At 35.7% G+C, this 19,519-nt stretch overlaps 3 protein-coding genes and 1 long non-coding RNA gene across 12 annotated transcripts in view; 3 read left to right on the plus strand and 1 right to left on the minus strand.

Moving 5' to 3' along the window:
* The window catches only part of LOC126749226 (histone deacetylase 6), a 35,107-nt gene that overhangs the window by 8,924 nt on the left and 6,664 nt on the right, over window positions 1–19,519 (minus strand). For 3 of the 8 annotated variants that reach the window (XM_050458921.1, XM_050458922.1, XM_050458914.1), the window contains exon 1: window positions 3,640–3,785. The exons of 1 other annotated variant lie outside the window; for it this stretch is intronic. The gene's annotated coding sequence lies outside the window, so the exon portion shown is untranslated. Of the gene's footprint in view, window positions 1–152; window positions 301–2,791; window positions 2,872–3,639; window positions 3,787–19,519 lie in introns of those variants that run through there. 4 more of the 8 variants (XM_050458915.1, XM_050458918.1, XM_050458916.1 and 1 more) reach the window with 4 other exon arrangements.
* Window positions 434–3,963, plus strand: LOC126749233 (uncharacterized). 2 transcript variants are annotated; one of them, XR_007664936.1, is made up of 3 exons: window positions 434–692; window positions 751–845; window positions 3,712–3,963. It is a non-coding gene; the product is annotated as an uncharacterized LOC126749233 (long non-coding RNA). The 2 variants fall into 2 exon arrangements; XR_007664937.1 differs by having other exon boundaries at window positions 434–845.
* Window positions 14,675–15,091, plus strand: LOC126749231 (uncharacterized). The gene is made up of 2 exons (XM_050458927.1): window positions 14,675–14,796; window positions 14,853–15,091. The coding sequence occupies exons 1-2, from the start codon at window positions 14,733–14,735 to the stop codon at window positions 15,089–15,091; spliced, it is 303 nt and encodes a 100-aa protein (XP_050314884.1). The 5' UTR covers window positions 14,675–14,732.
* Window positions 15,003–19,519, plus strand: part of LOC126749227 (E3 ubiquitin-protein ligase RNF220-like) — a 131,255-nt gene continuing 126,738 nt past the window's right edge. The window contains exons 1-4 of the mRNA XM_050458923.1: window positions 15,003–15,103; window positions 15,159–15,283; window positions 18,525–18,795; window positions 18,856–19,071. Of these exons, the coding sequence (XP_050314880.1) occupies window positions 15,161–15,283; window positions 18,525–18,795; window positions 18,856–19,071 (610 nt within the window). The 5' untranslated portion in view covers window positions 15,003–15,103; window positions 15,159–15,160. The remainder of the gene's footprint in view (window positions 15,104–15,158; window positions 15,284–18,524; window positions 18,796–18,855; window positions 19,072–19,519) is intronic.

Genomic DNA, 19,519 nt, shown 5'->3' on the forward strand with positions numbered 1-19,519 from the left:
AGGAAAGCGTAATCCACTTATAAATAAATTTATGATGTAGTATATAAATTAATAAATATGTTGGGATTAGTGTATTTTATGTGGGCCCACTTTACATTAGCATAGTTTTTTGGTCATAAATTATCACCTGGAACATATACACTTAAACTCACCCAAATTGATCTGCTATTATCACTATATTGGTATTAGGTAATAAAACTCAATTTAAAACATACTTATTAGAACTTTGTTGATTAAAAAAAATTAAATATAGCAAAATAAACAAGAACAATTGCTATGAGGCAGGCAATGTTGCCTTAAATTCTGCTACGAATTCAAAGTTATTTAGCATAACCTAAGGCAACGTTGCAACAAGGTGTTGTCTTCTTGAGGTTAATTTGTTGTCAATTTTGACATGTTTGTGTTTAAAAAAGCCTTTTTAGGCAAAAAAAATAGATTTGCATTAGAAAAAAGGTTTATGGGAAGGCAAGAAACTTACTATTTAACTATGTTAAGTTTATTTGGATGCCTGAAAGGCACCTGTATGCTGTATGCATTCTATCAAGTACATTAGAAGGGCTAAACAGACAAATATTATAATACTAGCCCAGAAACATAATAAATAAAGAAAAAAACTTGAATGTTAGAAGATTATAACATATAAAGAACAATGCAGGAACTAGGATTCTGTTATCGACAGGGCCACACCTTTTGTAAGAAATGTTTTACCTACATGTCGCAAATAGTTATATGTAATCTATTCTTTTTAAGTTTTATTGCATGGTTTCTTCAAAAAAAGTATAAATGTTGTGTGATTAATGCATTTCTGACTTATCAAGACTGGAGGGCCAGCAAACATACTATAGGTAAGAGTCGAAAGCTATGTGGGCATGTAGGTTTTTGGGCGGTGGAAGTCCCAATGGAATCTTTAAAGTTCAAAATAAGTGGAACATGAAGTAGTGGCCTAGTTGTTAACTTGCTACCTTAAAAATTTTGAAAAACCCTATTATTGTTTTACAACACATAAAATGTTATTAACAAAGTAAAGGGAAGTGAACTACTATGCAGAATACAACCATAAATAGAACAGATAAAAAGAAATAATTCTGTTAATTAAAATTTACATGTCAGAATCATTTAAATTGTCAAAAATAAGTTGAATTTAATAAAATAACAGGCGATTAAAACAATCCTAAATGGGCACCACAAGCCAAATTTAATGTTGCTCTGATTAAAAAATGATTTTTAATGTTCTTAGGAATGGATTGGGTTGGGTTTGGTCTAAAGTCATTTGACATCCTGGAAGTGTAAAATTGGTATGATTTCTATAAATAAGACAAGATATTTTCAAGATATATATATATATATTTTGTTGTTTGAACCAAGGCTTACCAGCATATTCAGATCTGAATTAAAAACAAAACCTGTGAAATATCAATCTCAATTTTTATTCCAGGAAAGCTTAATCAAGTAGTCATATTAAAACTGTTTTACAATTTATTTAGATCAATTCTACATCAGTTTTTTTATTTAAAATTTCATGATTTTTAGGGCAAATATCAAATATAACAAAATAAATATTATTTTTAGGTAATATATATTATATAATGTAAATATAATAGGCCTCACAATAATGTATACACAAAAGAAAGTTTACTATGGCCCCTGAAGGATAAACTAAAAATATGTATATTGAACAAAATGGAACAGTGGCCATTACTACCTCAAAAATCCTGAAAAATCCTGTTGAATTAAAAGTATAATTTTTTACTAAAAATACTATCAAACAGTGCAGTAAAAATAAAACCTGTGAGACATCAATCTCAATTTTTATTTCCAGAAAATTTGGCAAATTTATTACACTTAATCGACTAGTCTTACTAAAACCATCCTACAATTTATTTAGACCAATTCTACATTACTATAAACTAAGCTAAAAATTTTATATATTGAGTACCTCAACTAAACAGGATTGGGGCTATATACATATTCATTAAATTTTTGGTTAAAATCTTTTAATTAAAACACAGTAGTTATATATAAATAATTGGCCCATTAGTATTGCTAGAGGTTTGATAACATATAGTTACATTACGAGCAGCGCAATACCCTATAAAGAGGCTGCTGTATGACCCAGGTTTATATAATAATAATAATATATTTATTCAACATTAAAATTATATAGGTATACGATAATACAGATTAAAATACATATGAGCAGAGGGAGCTTTCTTTATATTTAAAATTTGAGAAATTTCTGAACACTCTAACACTCCCGAGAGGAAATTTTCAGTTTGGTCTTTGTGGGCTATCGACCAAGTGCAGAATAGTTTTTATTTTATTTACACATTTAATATAATGGGTAGTTCTGCCTAGTATGATTTCCTGGCGATGTCTAGTATTATGCTGGTGAATATCATAGTTTTTTAAAAGTAAAACTTCATTTTTTTAGTATATAATCTACAACATGTAGAATGCAGACTTGCTAAAGTAAACATTTTGTTTTTTTTTTTTTTGAAAATACATGAGGCACCATAGGTGGTACCACCTTTATGTACCTAAGCATTTTTTTCTGTAATATGAAAGCCTTATTAAAGTATGCGGATGCACCCCAAAAAATCGGACAATATTGCAGGGAAGATTATACCAAGCCATGGCAAATTCACCATTTAAAGTTTTTAATCTGTATAATGACACAATAATTGGTTTAATTTAAATATCCCGTTTTTGAATGATTTCATCATTTCATGAAATCAGAGAATACAAAAATTAAGATTTAACAAGGAAAAATCACTATACAAATATAACTTACCAAATTTCTTTGTACCTATTATTAACGTATGTAATTCGTTTTAAATTAAAATAAATGTGTACTGTTACAATGTGTTCAACAAATATTTCCCAATCAATATCAATCGATTAACTGCGAACACAAGGGATGCCGCTACAAAAAACAAATTTGGCCTCGTAGTCGTAGCAACTGTGTAACGGTTTTCTTAACAATGCTACGAAACCCCCGCCGCGACGCGCAAATTGGCGGGAAATTCAAAAAAATATTTAATTTAAGCAACAAATAAAAAATTAAATATACTTGTATAGTATTCTAACACAAGTTCTACTAAAAAAGCACTGATTCCAACAAAAAAATGCCAAAATAACACCAAAATAAATAAACCAGGGCAATTTGAAATAAATTTGACGCCCCCTGTGTGTGCAAATGGACACTACGACATATGACAGCTTCTGGTTCAATTTGAATCGTCGTAGCTCGTAGCCATGGCGTGATAATTGAAACAATTTTTCATCAATATATAATCTTATAAGTCCGCTTAAAAATATTATTGGGGGAAATAATTTTTGAGGCTGATTGGACAAAAATAGGATACCATCAGGTTGTAAAACTGATTAGAATTTCGAATAAATGTTATACGTTTATGTGACGCCTTGTGGCAAAATGGCCGCCCCCCAACCCAACCCCTAAACGAAAAAAAAATTGAGCCCTGACATGATCAAGGAGTTTGAGGCCCTTGCAATTTAAATAAAAGTTCTCGGGCTTGTGCCACTTTTAAACAATAAATAAAACACTTTACCCAAATATATTTTGCTTCTCTAAACCCCAACAAGGCATGGTAAACTTAAAATTTGGTATAAATTACTTACATGTCTGTCTACTGAACTAATAACGTAAAGACGAACGCACGAGGCTTAATCACAACTTATTTAACGTTTTAGAGTCAATTGGCCGATACAAATCGATAAATTCTAGAAAAATTCCGGGAGCGCAACTGCACAGCACGACGGCACAGGACCCTTGACCAACAAGAAGATGAAACCGGAAGTGGCCTTCGCAAGTTGAACAGGCGTATTCACACCGAAACGGTAACAGCGCATCACCGGATTGGGCAACTACATTGGTCGCACTTTTCCTCGTTTAACTGCAAAGAATGCTATATATTGTCAATATTTTACATATTATTCAATGTATTGTTGATTTTATTGTAAAATTATGTTAATCCACCTTTTTTATACCCGGTGTAGATATAAAGTCAAGGAAACTGGATATAAAGGCGCGTATACATTGAATGCGACGCGCCTGCTATAGAATGTTTAACGCGCCACCAACAAATCGAGTTTATTTAAAAGTGCAAACAAGCTTCAGTTTACTTTAGAATTTGAGTAATAGTTTTCTTGACTATGTCTGACAACGAGGAAATTGCAGCGTTAATAACCCTGGGTAGTGGCACAGATGTAAATAGCTCCGCTGCGGAGCTATTTACATCTGTGGTAGTGGTTCGTGGTAGAAATTCTCGCCAATGGTGCCGTACTGAGGCTATATAAAAAACGTTCTGGCTTAGAACTTATGCAAGAATTTAGGTTTCAGAAGATCAGGGGACAGTATACAAATTTTACGCGAATGTCACCAACAGACTTTGAATCTATGCTGCAAAAAATAAGACCACAAATCGCCAAAAAAGAAACTAACTTTCGGGAGCCAATATCAGGTCAAAGCAGGTTAGCTTCATCAGCAATTTTCGAACACCTAATTTTAGATATGGAAAAATCGTTTTAAAAATAAAGAATGGTAAAATAAAAAATCACACTTTTTAATAAACGGTAATTTCGAAATGGGTAAAGATAAAGAAAATCGTCCTTCCGGTAAACGAGACCATCTGCAAGGTTGTAGCTCTTAAATTAGCCGAGATATCGCATTGTTAGAGCCGATTTTTCGGAAAAATGACTCCGAATTTTCAGAGTGCTCTCATTTCCTTAGTTCTTCTCGAATCCCATTATAACCTGGTGTTTTTTGTGATTGAGGTGATCAAAACAAGCCGCTGGTATAGTTCGAATTAAAAAAAAAATAATATTTTGGTGAAAAAATTCGATACGGGGGGGTATACCCGAAAACTGAAAAAAACCAAACTTTAAAGGCCGATATTTCGGCTTCTATGGGAGCTATCGGGAAAATTCCAACGGTTTTGTCTTAGTTTCGTTATTTTGAATCCAAAGAGACCATCCGCAAGATCGTAGCTCTTCTAATAGCCGAGATATGGCATTTTTGATGCCCATTTTTGGCCTCAAAAACGGACGTCGAAAACGACTTTTTCAGGATTTTCAAAGTGCTCTCATTCCCTTAGTTCTGCTCGGATCGTGTTATAACCCGGTGTTTTCGTAATCTAGGTGACCCAAATAAGACGCTGGTATACTTAGTTTGATTTCGAAAAAATCAATTTTTGGTGAAAAAATTCGATACGGGGGGGTATACCCGAAAAATGAAAAAACCCAAACTTTGAAGGTCGATATCTTAGCTTGTATGGGAGCTATCGGGAAAATTCCAACGGTTTTGTCTTAGTTTCGTCATTCTGAATCCAACGAGATCATCCGCAAGGTCGTAGCTCTTCTAATAGCCGAGATATGGCATTTTTGATGCCCATTTTTGGCCTCAAAAACGGACGTCGAAAACGACTTTTTCAGGATTTTCAAAGTGCTCTCATTCCCTTAGTTCTGCTCGGATCGTGTTATAACCCGGTGTTTTCGTAATCTAGGTGACCCAAATAAGACGCTGGTATACTTAGTTTGATTTCGAAAAAATCAATTTTTGGTGAAAAAATTCCATACGGGGGGGTATACCCGAAAAATGAAAAAACCCAAATTTTGAAGGAAGATATCTCGGCTTCTATGGGAGCTATCGGGAAAATTCCAACGGTTTTGTCTTAGTTTCGTCATTCTGAATCCAACGAGATCATCCGCAAGATCGTAGCTCTTCTAATAGCCGAGATATGGCATTTTTGATGCCCATTTTTGGCCTCAAAAACGGACGTCGAAAACGACTTTTTCAGGATTTTCAAAGTGCTCTCATTCCCTTAGTTCTACTCGGATCCTGTTATAACCCGGTGTTTTCGTCATCTAGGTGACCCAAATAAGACGCTGGTATACTTAGTTTGATTTCGAAAAAAATCAATTTTTGGTGAAAAAATTAGATACGGGGGGGTATACCCGAAAAATGAAAAAACCCAAACTTTGAAGGTCGATATCTCGGCTTCTATGGGAGCTATTGGGAAAATTTCAACGGTTTTGTCTTAGTTTCGTCATTCTGAATCCAACGAGACCATCCGCAAGGTCGTAGCCCTTCTAATAGCCGAGATATGGCATTTTTGATGCCCATTTTTGGCCTCAAAAACGGACGTCGAAAACGACTTTTTCAGGATTTTCAAAGTGCTCTCATTCCCTTAGTTCTGCTCGGATCCTGTTATAACCCGGTGTTTTCGTCATCTAGATGACCCAAATAAGACGCTGGTATACTTAGTTTGATTTCGAAAAAAATCGATTTTTGGTGAAAAAATTCGATACGGGGGGGTATACCCGAAAAATGAAAAAACCCAAACTTTGAAGGTCGATATCTTAGCTTGTATGGGAGCTATCGGGAAAATTCCAACGGTTTTGTCTTAGTTTCGTCATTCTGAATCCAACGAGATCATCCGCAAGATCGTAGCTCTTCTAATAGCCGAGATATGGCATTTTTGATGCCCATTTTTGGCCTCAAAAACGGACGTCGAAAACGACTTTTTCAGGATTTTCAAAGTGCTCTCATTCCCTTAGTTCTACTCGGATCCTGTTATAACCCGGTGTTTTCGTCATCTAGGTGACCCAAATAAGACGCTGGTATACTTAGTTTGATTTCGAAAAAAATCAATTTTTGGTGAAAAAATTAGATACGGGGGGGTATACCCGAAAAATGAAAAAACCCAAACTTTGAAGGTCGATATCTCGGCTTCTATGGGAGCTATTGGGAAAATTTCAACGGTTTTGTCTTAGTTTCGTCATTCTGAATCCAACGAGACCATCCGCAAGGTCGTAGCCCTTCTAATAGCCGAGATATGGCATTTTTGATGCCCATTTTTGGCCTCAAAAACGGACGTCGAAAACGACTTTTTCAGGATTTTCAAGGTGCTCTCATTCCCTTAGTTCTGCTCGGATCCTGTTATAACCCGGTGTTTTCGTCATCTAGGTGACCCAAATAAGACGCTGGTATACTTAGTTTGATTTCGAAAAAAATCAATTTTTGGTGAAAAAATTTGATACGGGGAGGTATACCCGAAAAATGAAAAAACCCAAACTTTGAAGGTCGATATCTTAGCTTGTATGGGAGCTATCGGGAAAATTCCAACGGTTTTGTCTTAGTTTCGTTATTTTGAATCCAAAGAGACCATCCGCAAGATCGTAGCTCTTCTAATAGCCGAGATATGGCATTTTTGATGCCCATTTTTGGCCTCAAAAACGGACGTCGAAAACGACTTTTTCAGGATTTTCAAAGTGCTCTCATTCCCTTAGTTCTGCTCGGATCCTGTTATAACCCGGTGTTTTCGTAATCTAGGTGACCCAAATAAGACGCTGGTATACTTAGTTTGATTTCGAAAAAATCAATTTTTGGTGAAAAAATTCGATACGGGGGGGTATACCCGAAAAATGAAAAAACCCAAACTTTGAAGGTCGATATCTTAGCTTGTATGGGAGCTATCGGGAAAATTCCAACGGTTTTGTCTTAGTTTCGTCATTCTGAATCCAACGAGATCATCCGCAAGGTCGTAGCTCTTCTAATAGCCGAGATATGGCATTTTTGATGCCCATTTTTGGCCTCAAAAACGGACGTCGAAAACGACTTTTTCAGGATTTTCAAAGTGCTCTCATTCCCTTAGTTCTGCTCGGATCCTGTTATAACCCGGTGTTTTCGTCATCTAGGTGACCCAAATAAGACGCTGGTATACTTAGTTTGATTTCGAAAAAAATCAATTTTTGGTGAAAAAATTTGATACGGGGAGGTATACCCGAAAAATGAAAAAACCCAAACTTTGAAGGTCGATATCTTAGCTTGTATGGGAGCTATCGGGAAAATTCCAACGGTTTTGTCTTAGTTTCGTTATTTTGAATCCAAAGAGACCATCCGCAAGATCGTAGCTCTTCTAATAGCCGAGATATGGCATTTTTGATGCCCATTTTTGGCCTCAAAAACGGACGTCGAAAACGACTTTTTCAGGATTTTCAAAGTGCTCTCATTCCCTTAGTTCTGCTCGGATCCTGTTATACACATCTCGTGAGAGTATCTAGATGACCCAAATAAGACGCTGGTATACTTAGTTTGATTTCGAAAAAAATCGATTTTTGGTGAAAAAATTCGATACGGGGGGGTATACCCGAAAAATGAAAAAACCCAAACTTTGAAGGTCGATATCTTAGCTTGTATGGGAGCTATCGGGAAAATTCCAACGGTTTTGTCTTAGTTTCGTTATTTTGAATCCAAAGAGACCATCCGCAAGATCGTAGCTCTTCTAATAGCCGAGATATGGCATTTTTGATGCCCATTTTTGGCCTCAAAAACGGACGTCGAAAACGACTTTTTCAGGATTTTCAAAGTGCTCTCATTCCCTTAGTTCTGCTCGGATCCTGTTATAACCCGGTGTTTTCGTCATCTAGATGACCCAAATAAGACGCTGGTATACTTAGTTTGATTTCGAAAAAAATCGATTTTTGGTGAAAAAATTCGATACGGGGGGGTATACCCGAAAAATGAAAAAACCCAAACTTTGAAGGTCGATATCTTAGCTTGTATGGGAGCTATCGGGAAAATTCCAACGGTTTTGTCTTAGTTTCGTCATTCTGAATCCAACGAGATCATCCGCAAGATCGTAGCTCTTCTAATAGCCGAGATATGGCATTTTTGATGCCCATTTTTGGCCTCAAAAACGGACGTCGAAAACGACTTTTTCAGGATTTTCAAAGTGCTCTCATTCCCTTAGTTCTACTCGGATCCTGTTATAACCCGGTGTTTTCGTCATCTAGGTGACCCAAATAAGACGCTGGTATACTTAGTTTGATTTCGAAAAAAATCAATTTTTGGTGAAAAAATTAGATACGGGGGGGTATACCCGAAAAATGAAAAAACCCAAACTTTGAAGGTCGATATCTCGGCTTCTATGGGAGCTATTGGGAAAATTTCAACGGTTTTGTCTTAGTTTCGTCATTCTGAATCCAACGAGACCATCCGCAAGGTCGTAGCCCTTCTAATAGCCGAGATATGGCATTTTTGATGCCCATTTTTGGCCTCAAAAACGGACGTCGAAAACGACTTTTTCAGGATTTTCAAGGTGCTCTCATTCCCTTAGTTCTGCTCGGATCCTGTTATAACCCGGTGTTTTCGTCATCTAGGTGACCCAAATAAGACGCTGGTATACTTAGTTTGATTTCGAAAAAAATCAATTTTTGGTGAAAAAATTTGATACGGGGAGGTATACCCGAAAAATGAAAAAACCCAAACTTTGAAGGTCGATATCTTAGCTTGTATGGGAGCTATCGGGAAAATTCCAACGGTTTTGTCTTAGTTTCGTTATTTTGAATCCAAAGAGACCATCCGCAAGATCGTAGCTCTTCTAATAGCCGAGATATGGCATTTTTGATGCCCATTTTTGGCCTCAAAAACGGACGTCGAAAACGACTTTTTCAGGATTTTCAAAGTGCTCTCATTCCCTTAGTTCTGCTCGGATCCTGTTATAACCCGGTGTTTTCGTAATCTAGGTGACCCAAATAAGACGCTGGTATACTTAGTTTGATTTCGAAAAAATCAATTTTTGGTGAAAAAATTCGATACGGGGGGGTATACCCGAAAAATGAAAAAACCCAAACTTTGAAGGTCGATATCTTAGCTTGTATGGGAGCTATCGGGAAAATTCCAACGGTTTTGTCTTAGTTTCGTCATTCTGAATCCAACGAGATCATCCGCAAGGTCGTAGCTCTTCTAATAGCCGAGATATGGCATTTTTGATGCCCATTTTTGGCCTCAAAAACGGACGTCGAAAACGACTTTTTCAGGATTTTCAAAGTGCTCTCATTCCCTTAGTTCTGCTCGGATCCTGTTATAACCCGGTGTTTTCGTCATCTAGGTGACCCAAATAAGACGCTGGTATACTTAGTTTGATTTCGAAAAAAATCAATTTTTGGTGAAAAAATTTGATACGGGGAGGTATACCCGAAAAATGAAAAAACCCAAACTTTGAAGGTCGATATCTTAGCTTGTATGGGAGCTATCGGGAAAATTCCAACGGTTTTGTCTTAGTTTCGTTATTTTGAATCCAAAGAGACCATCCGCAAGATCGTAGCTCTTCTAATAGCCGAGATATGGCATTTTTGATGCCCATTTTTGGCCTCAAAAACGGACGTCGAAAACGACTTTTTCAGGATTTTCAAAGTGCTCTCATTCCCTTAGTTCTGCTCGGATCCTGTTATAACCCGGTGTTTTCGTCATCTAGATGACCCAAATAAGACGCTGGTATACTTAGTTTGATTTCGAAAAAAATCGATTTTTGGTGAAAAAATTCGATACGGGGGGGTATACCCGAAAAATGAAAAAACCCAAACTTTGAAGGTCGATATCTTAGCTTGTATGGGAGCTATCGGGAAAATTCCAACGGTTTTGTCTTAGTTTCGTTATTTTGAATCCAAAGAGACCATCCGCAAGATCGTAGCTCTTCTAATAGCCGAGATATGGCATTTTTGATGCCCATTTTTGGCCTCAAAAACGGACGTCGAAAACGACTTTTTCAGGATTTTCAAAGTGCTCTCATTCCCTTAGTTCTGCTCGGATCCTGTTATAACCCGGTGTTTTCGTCATCTAGATGACCCAAATAAGACGCTGGTATACTTAGTTTGATTTCGAAAAAAATCGATTTTTGGTGAAAAAATTCGATACGGGGGGTATACCCGAAAAATGAAAAAACCCAAACTTTGAAGGTCGATATCTTAGCTTGTATGGGAGCTATCGGGAAAATTCCAACGGTTTTGTCTTAGTTTCGTTATTTTGAATCCAAAGAGACCATCAGCAAGATCGTAGCTCTTCTAATAGCCGAGATATGGCATTTTTGATGCCCATTTTTGGCCTCAAAAACGGACGTCGAAAACGACTTTTTCAGGATTTTCAAAGTGCTCTCATTCCCTTAGTTCTACTCGGATCCTGTTATAACCCGGTGTTTTCGTCATCTAGGTGACCCAAATAAGACGCTGGTATACTTAGTTTGATTTCGAAAAAAATCAATTTTTGGTGAAAAAATTAGATACGGGGGGGTATACCCGAAAAATGAAAAAACCCAAACTTTGAAGGTCGATATCTCGGCTTCTATGGGAGCTATTGGGAAAATTTCAACGGTTTTGTCTTAGTTTCGTCATTCTGAATCCAACGAGACCATCCGCAAGGTCGTAGCTCTTCTAATAGCCGAGATATGGCATTTTTGATGCCCATTTTTGGCCTCAAAAACGGACGTCGAAAACGACTTTTTCAGGATTTTCAAAGTGCTCTCATTCCCTTAGTTCTGCTCGGATCCTGTTATAACCCGGTGTTTTCGTCATCTAGATGACCCAAATAAGACGCTGGTATACTTAGTTTGATTTCGAAAAAAATCGATTTTTGGTGAAAAAATTCGATACGGGGGGGTATACCCGAAAAATGAAAAAACCCAAACTTTGAAGGTCGATATCTTAGCTTGTATGGGAGCTATCGGGAAAATTCCAACGGTTTTGTCTTAGTTTCGTTATTTTGAATCCAAAGAGACCATCAGCAAGATCGTAGCTCTTCTAATAGCCGAGATATGGCATTTTTGATGCCCATTTTTGGCCTCAAAAACGGACGTCGAAAACGACTTTTTCAGGATTTTCAAAGTGCTCTCATTCCCTTAGTTCTGCTCGGATCCTGTTATAACCCGGTGTTTTCGTCATCTAGGTGACCCAAATAAGACGCTGGTATACTTAGTTTGATTTCGAAAAAAATCGATTTTTGGTGAAAAAATTCGATACGGGGGGGTATACCCGAAAAATGAAAAAACCCAAACTTTGAAGGTCGATATCTTAGCTTGTATGGGAGCTATCGGGAAAATTCCAACGGTTTTGTCTTAGTTTCGTTATTTTGAATCCAAAGAGACCATCAGCAAGATCGTAGCTCTTCTAATAGCCGAGATATGGCATTTTTGATGCCCATTTTTGGCCTCAAAAACGGACGTCGAAAACGACTTTTTCAGGATTTTCAAAGTGCTCTCATTCCCTTAGTTCTGCTCGGATCCTGTTATAACCCGGTGTTTTCGTCATCTAGGTGACCCAAATAAGACGCTGGTATACTTAGTTTGATTTCGAAAAAAATCGATTTTTGGTGAAAAAATTCGATACGGGGGGGTATACCCGAAAAATGAAAAAACCCAAACTTTGAAGGTCGATATCTCGGCTTCTATGGGAGCTATTGGGAAAATTTCAATGGTTTTGTCTTAGTTTCGTCATTCTGAATCCAACGAGACCATCCGCAAGGTCGTAGCTCTTCTAATAGCCGAGATATGGCATTTTTGATGCCCATTTTTGGCCTCAAAAACGGACGTCGAAAACGACTTTTTCAGGATTTTCAAAGTGCTCTCATTCCCTTAGTTCTGCTCGGATCCTGTTATAACCCGGTGTTTTCGTCATCTAGATGACCCAAATAAGACGCTGGTATACTTAGTTTGATTTCGAAAAAAATCGATTTTTGGTGAAAAAATTCGATACGGGGGGGTATACCCGAAAAATGAAAAAACCCAAACTTTGAAGGTCGATATCTTAGCTTGTATGGGAGCTATCGGGAAAATTCCAACGGTTTTGTCTTAGTTTCGTTATTTTGAATCCAAAGAGACCATCCGCAAGATCGTAGCTCTTCTAATAGCCGAGATATGGCATTTTTGATGCCCATTTTTGGCCTCAAAAACGGACGTCGAAAACGACTTTTTCAGGATTTTCAAAGTGCTCTCATTCCCTTAGTTCTGCTCGGATCCTGTTATAACCCGGTGTTTTCGTCATCTAGGTGACCCAAATAAGACGCTGGTATACTTAGTTTGATTTCGAAAAAAATCGATTTTTGGTGAAAAAATTCGATACGGGGGGGTATACCCGAAAAATAAAAAAACCCAAACTTTGAAGGTCGATATCTTAGCTTGTATGGGAGCTATCGGGAAAATTCCAACGGTTTTGTCTTAGTTTCGTTATTTTGAATCCAAAGAGACCATCAGCAAGATCGTAGCTCTTCTAATAGCCGAGATATGGCATTTTTGATGCCCATTTTTGGCCTCAAAAACGGACGTCGAAAACGACTTTTTCAGGATTTTCAAAGTGCTCTCATTCCCTTAGTTCTACTCGGATCCTGTTATAACCCGGTGTTTTCGTCATCTAGATGACCCAAATAAGACGCTGGTATACTTAGTTTGATTTCGACAAAAATCGATTTTTGGTGAAAAAATTCGATACGGGGGGGTATACCCGAAAAATGAAAAAACCCAAACTTTGAAGGTCGATATCTCGGCTTCTATGGGAGCTATCGGGAAAATTGCAACGGTTTTGTCTTAGTTTCGTCATTCTGAATCCAACGAGACCATCCCCAAGGTCGTAGCTCTAATAATAGCTGAGATATGGCATTTTTGATGCCCATTTTTGGCCTCAAAAACGGACGTCGAAAACGACTTTTTCAGGATTTTCAAAGTGCTCTCATTCCGTTAGTTCTGCTCGGATCCTGTTATAACCCGGTGTTTTTTTTTGTACTACTAAAGTCGAATTGCATAACTACTTTTTATCGTTATTTTTTATTTGAAAAACTACTTTGTTTAAATTATTACTCTGTGCATTTATAAGCCCCTGACAAGTGTTTGAATTGTTGAATGTTTGAACAACTCTGAATGGCATTTATACCGATTTAATGGTCAAAAGTGCGTTTTTTCATTTTCTACCGCATCTCACCTTTTAGTAACATCCTGGATCTTCTGGAAAAATTATTTTTTCGACATGATTAGACCAATTACAGACGAGAGACATCATTTCATTGCGATCGTACATGAATTCTGGATTTCTGAGTGACATTTATACCGATTTAAGGGTCAAAAGTGCGTTTTTTCAATTTCTACCGCATCTCACCTTTTAGTAACATCCTGGATGTTCTGGAAAAATTATTTTTTCGATGTAATTAGACCAATTACAGACGGGAGACAACATTTCATTGCGATTGTACATGAATTCTGGATCTCTGAGTGACATTTATACCGATTTAAGGGTCAAAAGTGCGTTTTTTTTATTTTCTACCGCATCTCACCTTTTAGTAACATGTTGGATTTTCTGGAAAAATTATTTTTCGGACGTGATTAGACCAATTACAGACAAGAGACATCATTTCATTGCGATCGTACATGAATTCTGGATTTCTGAGTGACATTTATACCGATTTAAGGGTCAAAAGTGCTTTTTTCACTTTCTACCGCATCTAAAAATTTTAATTGTTATGTTTTGTGGGTCATTTGTTTATTTAGTTTACTGTATTTTGTCGCATAAACTTATCGAGTATACTAGTTTAAAAAACTAATTATTTAAAGCAGCTGGTTTGCTTTTCTAAAAGAATACTTTTGAATTTATTTATTATTTAAAAACTATTTTACTACTACAGGTGAGAGATATTATATTACTAAAGTGAACTTTACTGTCGTAGTAAACATCTCTCTTAACGCCTATTTTAATAAATTTTTTAGCTGAAATAGCCAAGAAACTTGCTGGGAAGATGAACATTTTTTCTCAGTGTAACGGTCCGAAGCGTCAGACATCTTGTCAACATTTAACAACTGATTAAAGTCTCAGAACCTCTCGTCACGCCTATCAAATGTGGAATTTACACCGTCTTAAGTAAAAATCAACTTTTTAAACGATGAAAAAGGCGATTAATGCCGTTTCAACATGCCGATTGCCGAAGTGTTTTTACCGGTCCAACAGCAGCAGCAGTAGCAGGTGAGGTGAGAGCAAAAATAAAATGTAAAACAACAAAATTAATGAGATGATTATAGGTTTTCAGGAGAGATCCTCCTATCTCGTTTGGTTGGGTAGGAGGTGGCCTTTATGGCACGTGTTGCGCGACTTTACGACGCGGCAACACGTGCAACAACGTGGTTCTACAGAGTGGGGAAGAAGTTGCCGCTATCAGTCGCCTACGGGATGTCGCGTGGAATGTCGACGGGCGTCGCTTGAATATTATCGCTTTACGTGGTTTTTACGCGCGATTTACCGACTTTTTATTGTAAATTAAGCGGTTTTACAGGTAATCCATTCGTGTTTTGTGCCTGTTATTTTTTTCTATGGTCGAATTGTTTTAGCTATGGAAAATTCCGCGTACGTACCCAATTCGGGACACCTTAATTCGCCCGCTTTGGTTGTTTTTTCGCAAGCCGCCGGCGGGTTGCAAGATGCTCTACGGATTCAAAGACCGTTTAATCCACAGGTACGGATTTTTGTTTAAAATGTATCACTTAAATACTAAATAAACTATACTGAAAATATGTCACAAATAAAGCATTTTTTTGCATCAAAAACGATTCTAAAGTGATTCCATTGAACCCAATAAAAAAATACATAACTTACTTGATTAATATGAATATCATCTATTTTTGATTAAATTATTCAAATTTTTTAATCGGAAAATTGCATGAAAATGCACAATAAGCTAGTTTGTCCAAAAAAATCAACCCTTAAGTAAGTAAGTAACCTTAAAACAGAGTAACCTTGCCTTTCATTATTTTAGTCTCCTACTACTACGTAGTGAAAAAATTAGTGAGTTACCTCTTTCAAGCATGCAATAGAAAAATCTTAGAAATGTTCTCATGCAGTAAAATTATTTTAAAGGTACTGCACTTTTTGGCATGCTAATTTATTTATTTATTTATATTATTGATATTGTTATCCTAGGGAGGAAAGGGAAGTAATACTCAAAACTAAGCATTCTTTATTTCCTCCCGTAGCTCTGCTTTGCAGCTCTTATTATGAAAAACGTGATGACTTGAATTAGACGAAGATATTTTTAGGCACACGCTATTTCCTTTAGATTAGAGCAACTTTTAAAAAATTTCATTTCTGATTTCTTTGCATAAATAAGTCTTAATAGTTTAATATGTAATAATAAAACCACTTTATTGAGAACTGAATTTCAATATCCTATATGTACTAAAAATAAAATATTTTACAAAATATATGGCTCAAGAGTAAAGCATCCCAAACTTATCATATTTTCCTAAAATAAAAATAAAAAATTTGATTTAATCTCTGGTTGTCCGTAATGAAAAAAAAGCATATTTTGATTTTTTCAGCTGAAGTAATAATAATAAACTCTTGGTGATATGAATATTTATAATAAAAATAAATATAATTACAATAGTCCAGAGCAGGTTCAGAATCCAGACAAAATCAATTATTTTTTAACCATCAGCAAATATGTCCCAGAGTTGATCCAGATACAGTTACAGTTTTTCGAAATAATCTAGTTTTTCAAAGTGCACTTAAGTAGAGTTTAGTTCAAGAATCTGACATCAAACATACCAATTCTTTAATCAAGTAAAACGCATTAAAAATGCTTAAGGTTTGTTGTCCACTTATCATACCTATTATAACTCATCTAGTCAATACAATGATTAATGCATGTAAATTTCTAAGGCAGTGGAAATCCGCCATGGTTCTCCTTTACTTTTATTGACTGCTTTACATCTATTTCTCGTTGATTTTTACAATTTTTTCAAAATAGTCTTGAGGAATTGATTTCCGTACATCTTGAATTTCTTTATAAAATTCATTTACATTAAAGATGTTTTTTAATACATTCTCTTGTCAATTTGATCCCACAAATTCTCAATGGACTGAGATAGGGATATATAAATAAGATATCAACTTTTCACCCTATTCTCTATATAATTTTTTCATTTTAATAATAGTGTCTAATCGTCTGGAAATAGTGTTTTTCTAGTTTAGTTGGTCAGATTATCCCTAAAAAATATCACTTTATTTCCATCATCTTGCTATTTTATTCCGATTTTATAGATAATACAAAAGAGAGTACGTGATATTTTTAAAATTTGATATTCCCGGGCTTTAAAATGTACGTCACATAACCTAAAAATATGATGTCATAAATACCTTACTGATAAATGCGTTTACTTTAGTACTTATGCGGCACTAGTTTCCTTTTGAGGTTTTATTAACCTTTAGTCCAAATAATGTGATTTGCAAAAATTGAAATTTCTTAGTAATTACTGGGCGTAGATGAATGAAATCAACAGTAGATTATTAAGAAGACATTCCTCTAAAAATTTTGTTAAGGGTTTTAAGTGTTTGGAATAAAACCTTTAAAGCTATTGGCCTTTATTGACCTCTAATCCAAATAATTTGATTTCCAAGCCTAGGCTTCCCAAAAGTTCAAATTTCTCAATAAATACTGAAAGTAGATGAATGGAATCAATGGTAGAATATTTAGAAACCATTTCCTCACGAATTTTGTTAAGGGTTTTAAGTGTTTAAAATAAAACCTTTGAAGCTATTTGCCTTTGTTGACCTCTAATCCAAAAAATTTGATTTCCAAGCCTAGGCTTTCCAAAAGTTGACATTTCTGAGTAGCTACTGAGAGTAGATGAATGAAATCAACAGTAGAGTATTAAGAAAACATTTCTCTACAAACTCTGTTAAGCATTTTAAGTGATTGGAGTAGAACTTTTGAAGTTATCGACCCCTAGTTCGAATTTTATTACCCCGTATCTACAATACGTGCAAAAATAAGTTAAACGTCTCAGGACTCATTGTACAATTTACTCCTTGTTCTCGCTACACGTATTAATAATATTCGACATTGATTTAGTTCGAATTTAATCTAAATTGTATTTAGAACTGACATAGTAAAGAATGTTCTCATTACTCTTATATAAAGGATATCAATTGTCAAATTGACGAAGTTATCTATTTTCGTTAACTCCGGACATGTCAGTCACATCTAAATGTTTTGCCATCTTCCATTAGTTTCAAGAGATTTCTGAATTTGAATACTAAAAAGAAAATAATGATTTGTTAATACGAAACCCCCGATTTTCTCCCTGGTAGAAGAATTTAATTTATTTGGTGTCCTTACCTGTCAAAATTTATGACGTTTTACCTGGACTACCCTCTATAGACCTATTTTTGACATTAAAAAAAAAATTAAATTCTCCATTAAAAACATGCTAATTAAAGGGGCAGTAATAATCAAACTACTTGGGAATTAAATATAAAAACTCTCTTAAAATCATATTAGGTACCGAAATGACTCCAATTATAGACTTTTTCAATTCATCAATTTTTTCAAAAATTGTTGAACAACTTACAAAAATAATTGTTAGTTTTCTGATTTACAATTTAGGTTTAGAGAGGGAAAATAAAAGTTGCAATAAAATTTTTAGCATCTCATATTATATCTGATGCACTTGACAACAGTGAAGTGGCAAACTTCAACAAAACTATGCGTATTTATGGATCTTTCCAAAGCGGGTAAAATATTCGATTTATTGAGCAAAAAGCAACGTATTAACGTTTGAGCAACGAATGAATTGTCCACTTTAATGTACACAGGGTATCGTTTTAGATCTTCCGTTTTTACCATTTATATAAATGATCACAAAAATTCCTGTATATCTACAATCCCAAATAATATTTTTTCCCTCCTCTTTCAGTTCGTTATGTCAGAAGCCCAAAAAGAATTTAACCGCCCCTTCTCAGCTTCATCGTTCGGTTTACGACATATGGAAGCCTACAGCGGCATCCCAGCTCACATCCTTAACCACCTTCAACCCCAATTCCTCCATCCCGGATTATCGTTAGGCTCGGGAGCCTTTAGGCCCTTGGCCGACCTTAAATCCTTCCCATCCCCGTCGGCTTTTGCACCTCCGAAATGCCTAAAAATCGAAACTCCTAGTGACGGGATGCATCCAGGTCATAATCATGGTAAGTGCTGCAAGGTGTAACATTAAATCAATGCTTCAGCTTTGTTGTTTATCATTTAAGGGATATTTTCTCCTTCGGAAGATAGGATTTTAGGACCGAGTCCTAGGGGCACGGACTCTTGTTCTCCGGCGAGCACTTCTTTGTCTCCTCAACCTCAAAATGCTTCGGTTAAGGAGGAAAGTTTGGATACGCAGATGTCGGAGGATGGGGAGCATCATTCGCGTACTACCGATACTGATTCACCGGGGATTCATGACGATAATAGAGGATTTAGAAGTAAGTTTTTGTGTGGAAATTATTTAAGTTGTAGGCTTGATAAATAAGGATGTTGTGCTTGATGTGCATTGTCAATTGATGTTATTACTGCAAATAGACACTATTATTTAAAAATTATTAATAAAAATGAAGAAGAAAATAGACTTACTCACTCATTTAGAAGAAATATGAACTTAAATCTTTAACGATACCTTTCATTGTATTTAATTTAATGTAAGTCCAATAAATTTTAAATAAAATAATTTACTTGAAGTATAATAGATCTTGTTATATACCGAGAAGGTGAGGTTTATGGAATAACAAAATACAAAGATTACTTTTTTTTAAATAAAGGGGTGTAATCCTAATGTAATTTAATGATACAAAATAAACGAATAAAATATATATCAAATTATCAATTAAGTTCAAGAATGTCCTGTTTTAGCTCTCTCTTCAGCAAAGGAATCCA

The sequence above is a fragment of the Anthonomus grandis genome, chromosome 22 (assembly GCF_022605725.1).
Source record: "Anthonomus grandis grandis chromosome 22, icAntGran1.3, whole genome shotgun sequence".
Taxonomy (NCBI): domain Eukaryota; kingdom Metazoa; phylum Arthropoda; class Insecta; order Coleoptera; family Curculionidae; genus Anthonomus; species Anthonomus grandis.

Excerpts from the sequence above, each read along its gene's own strand:
- LOC126749231 (XM_050458927.1), top strand. The coding sequence starts at position 14,733 with ATGCCGTTTCAACATGCCGATTGCCGAAGTGTTTTTACCGGTCCAACA. Across the intron at positions 14,797-14,852 it reads AACAGCAGCAGCAGTAGCAG|GTTTTCAGGAGAGATCCTCC; the intron begins GTGAGGTGAGAG and ends AGATGATTATAG.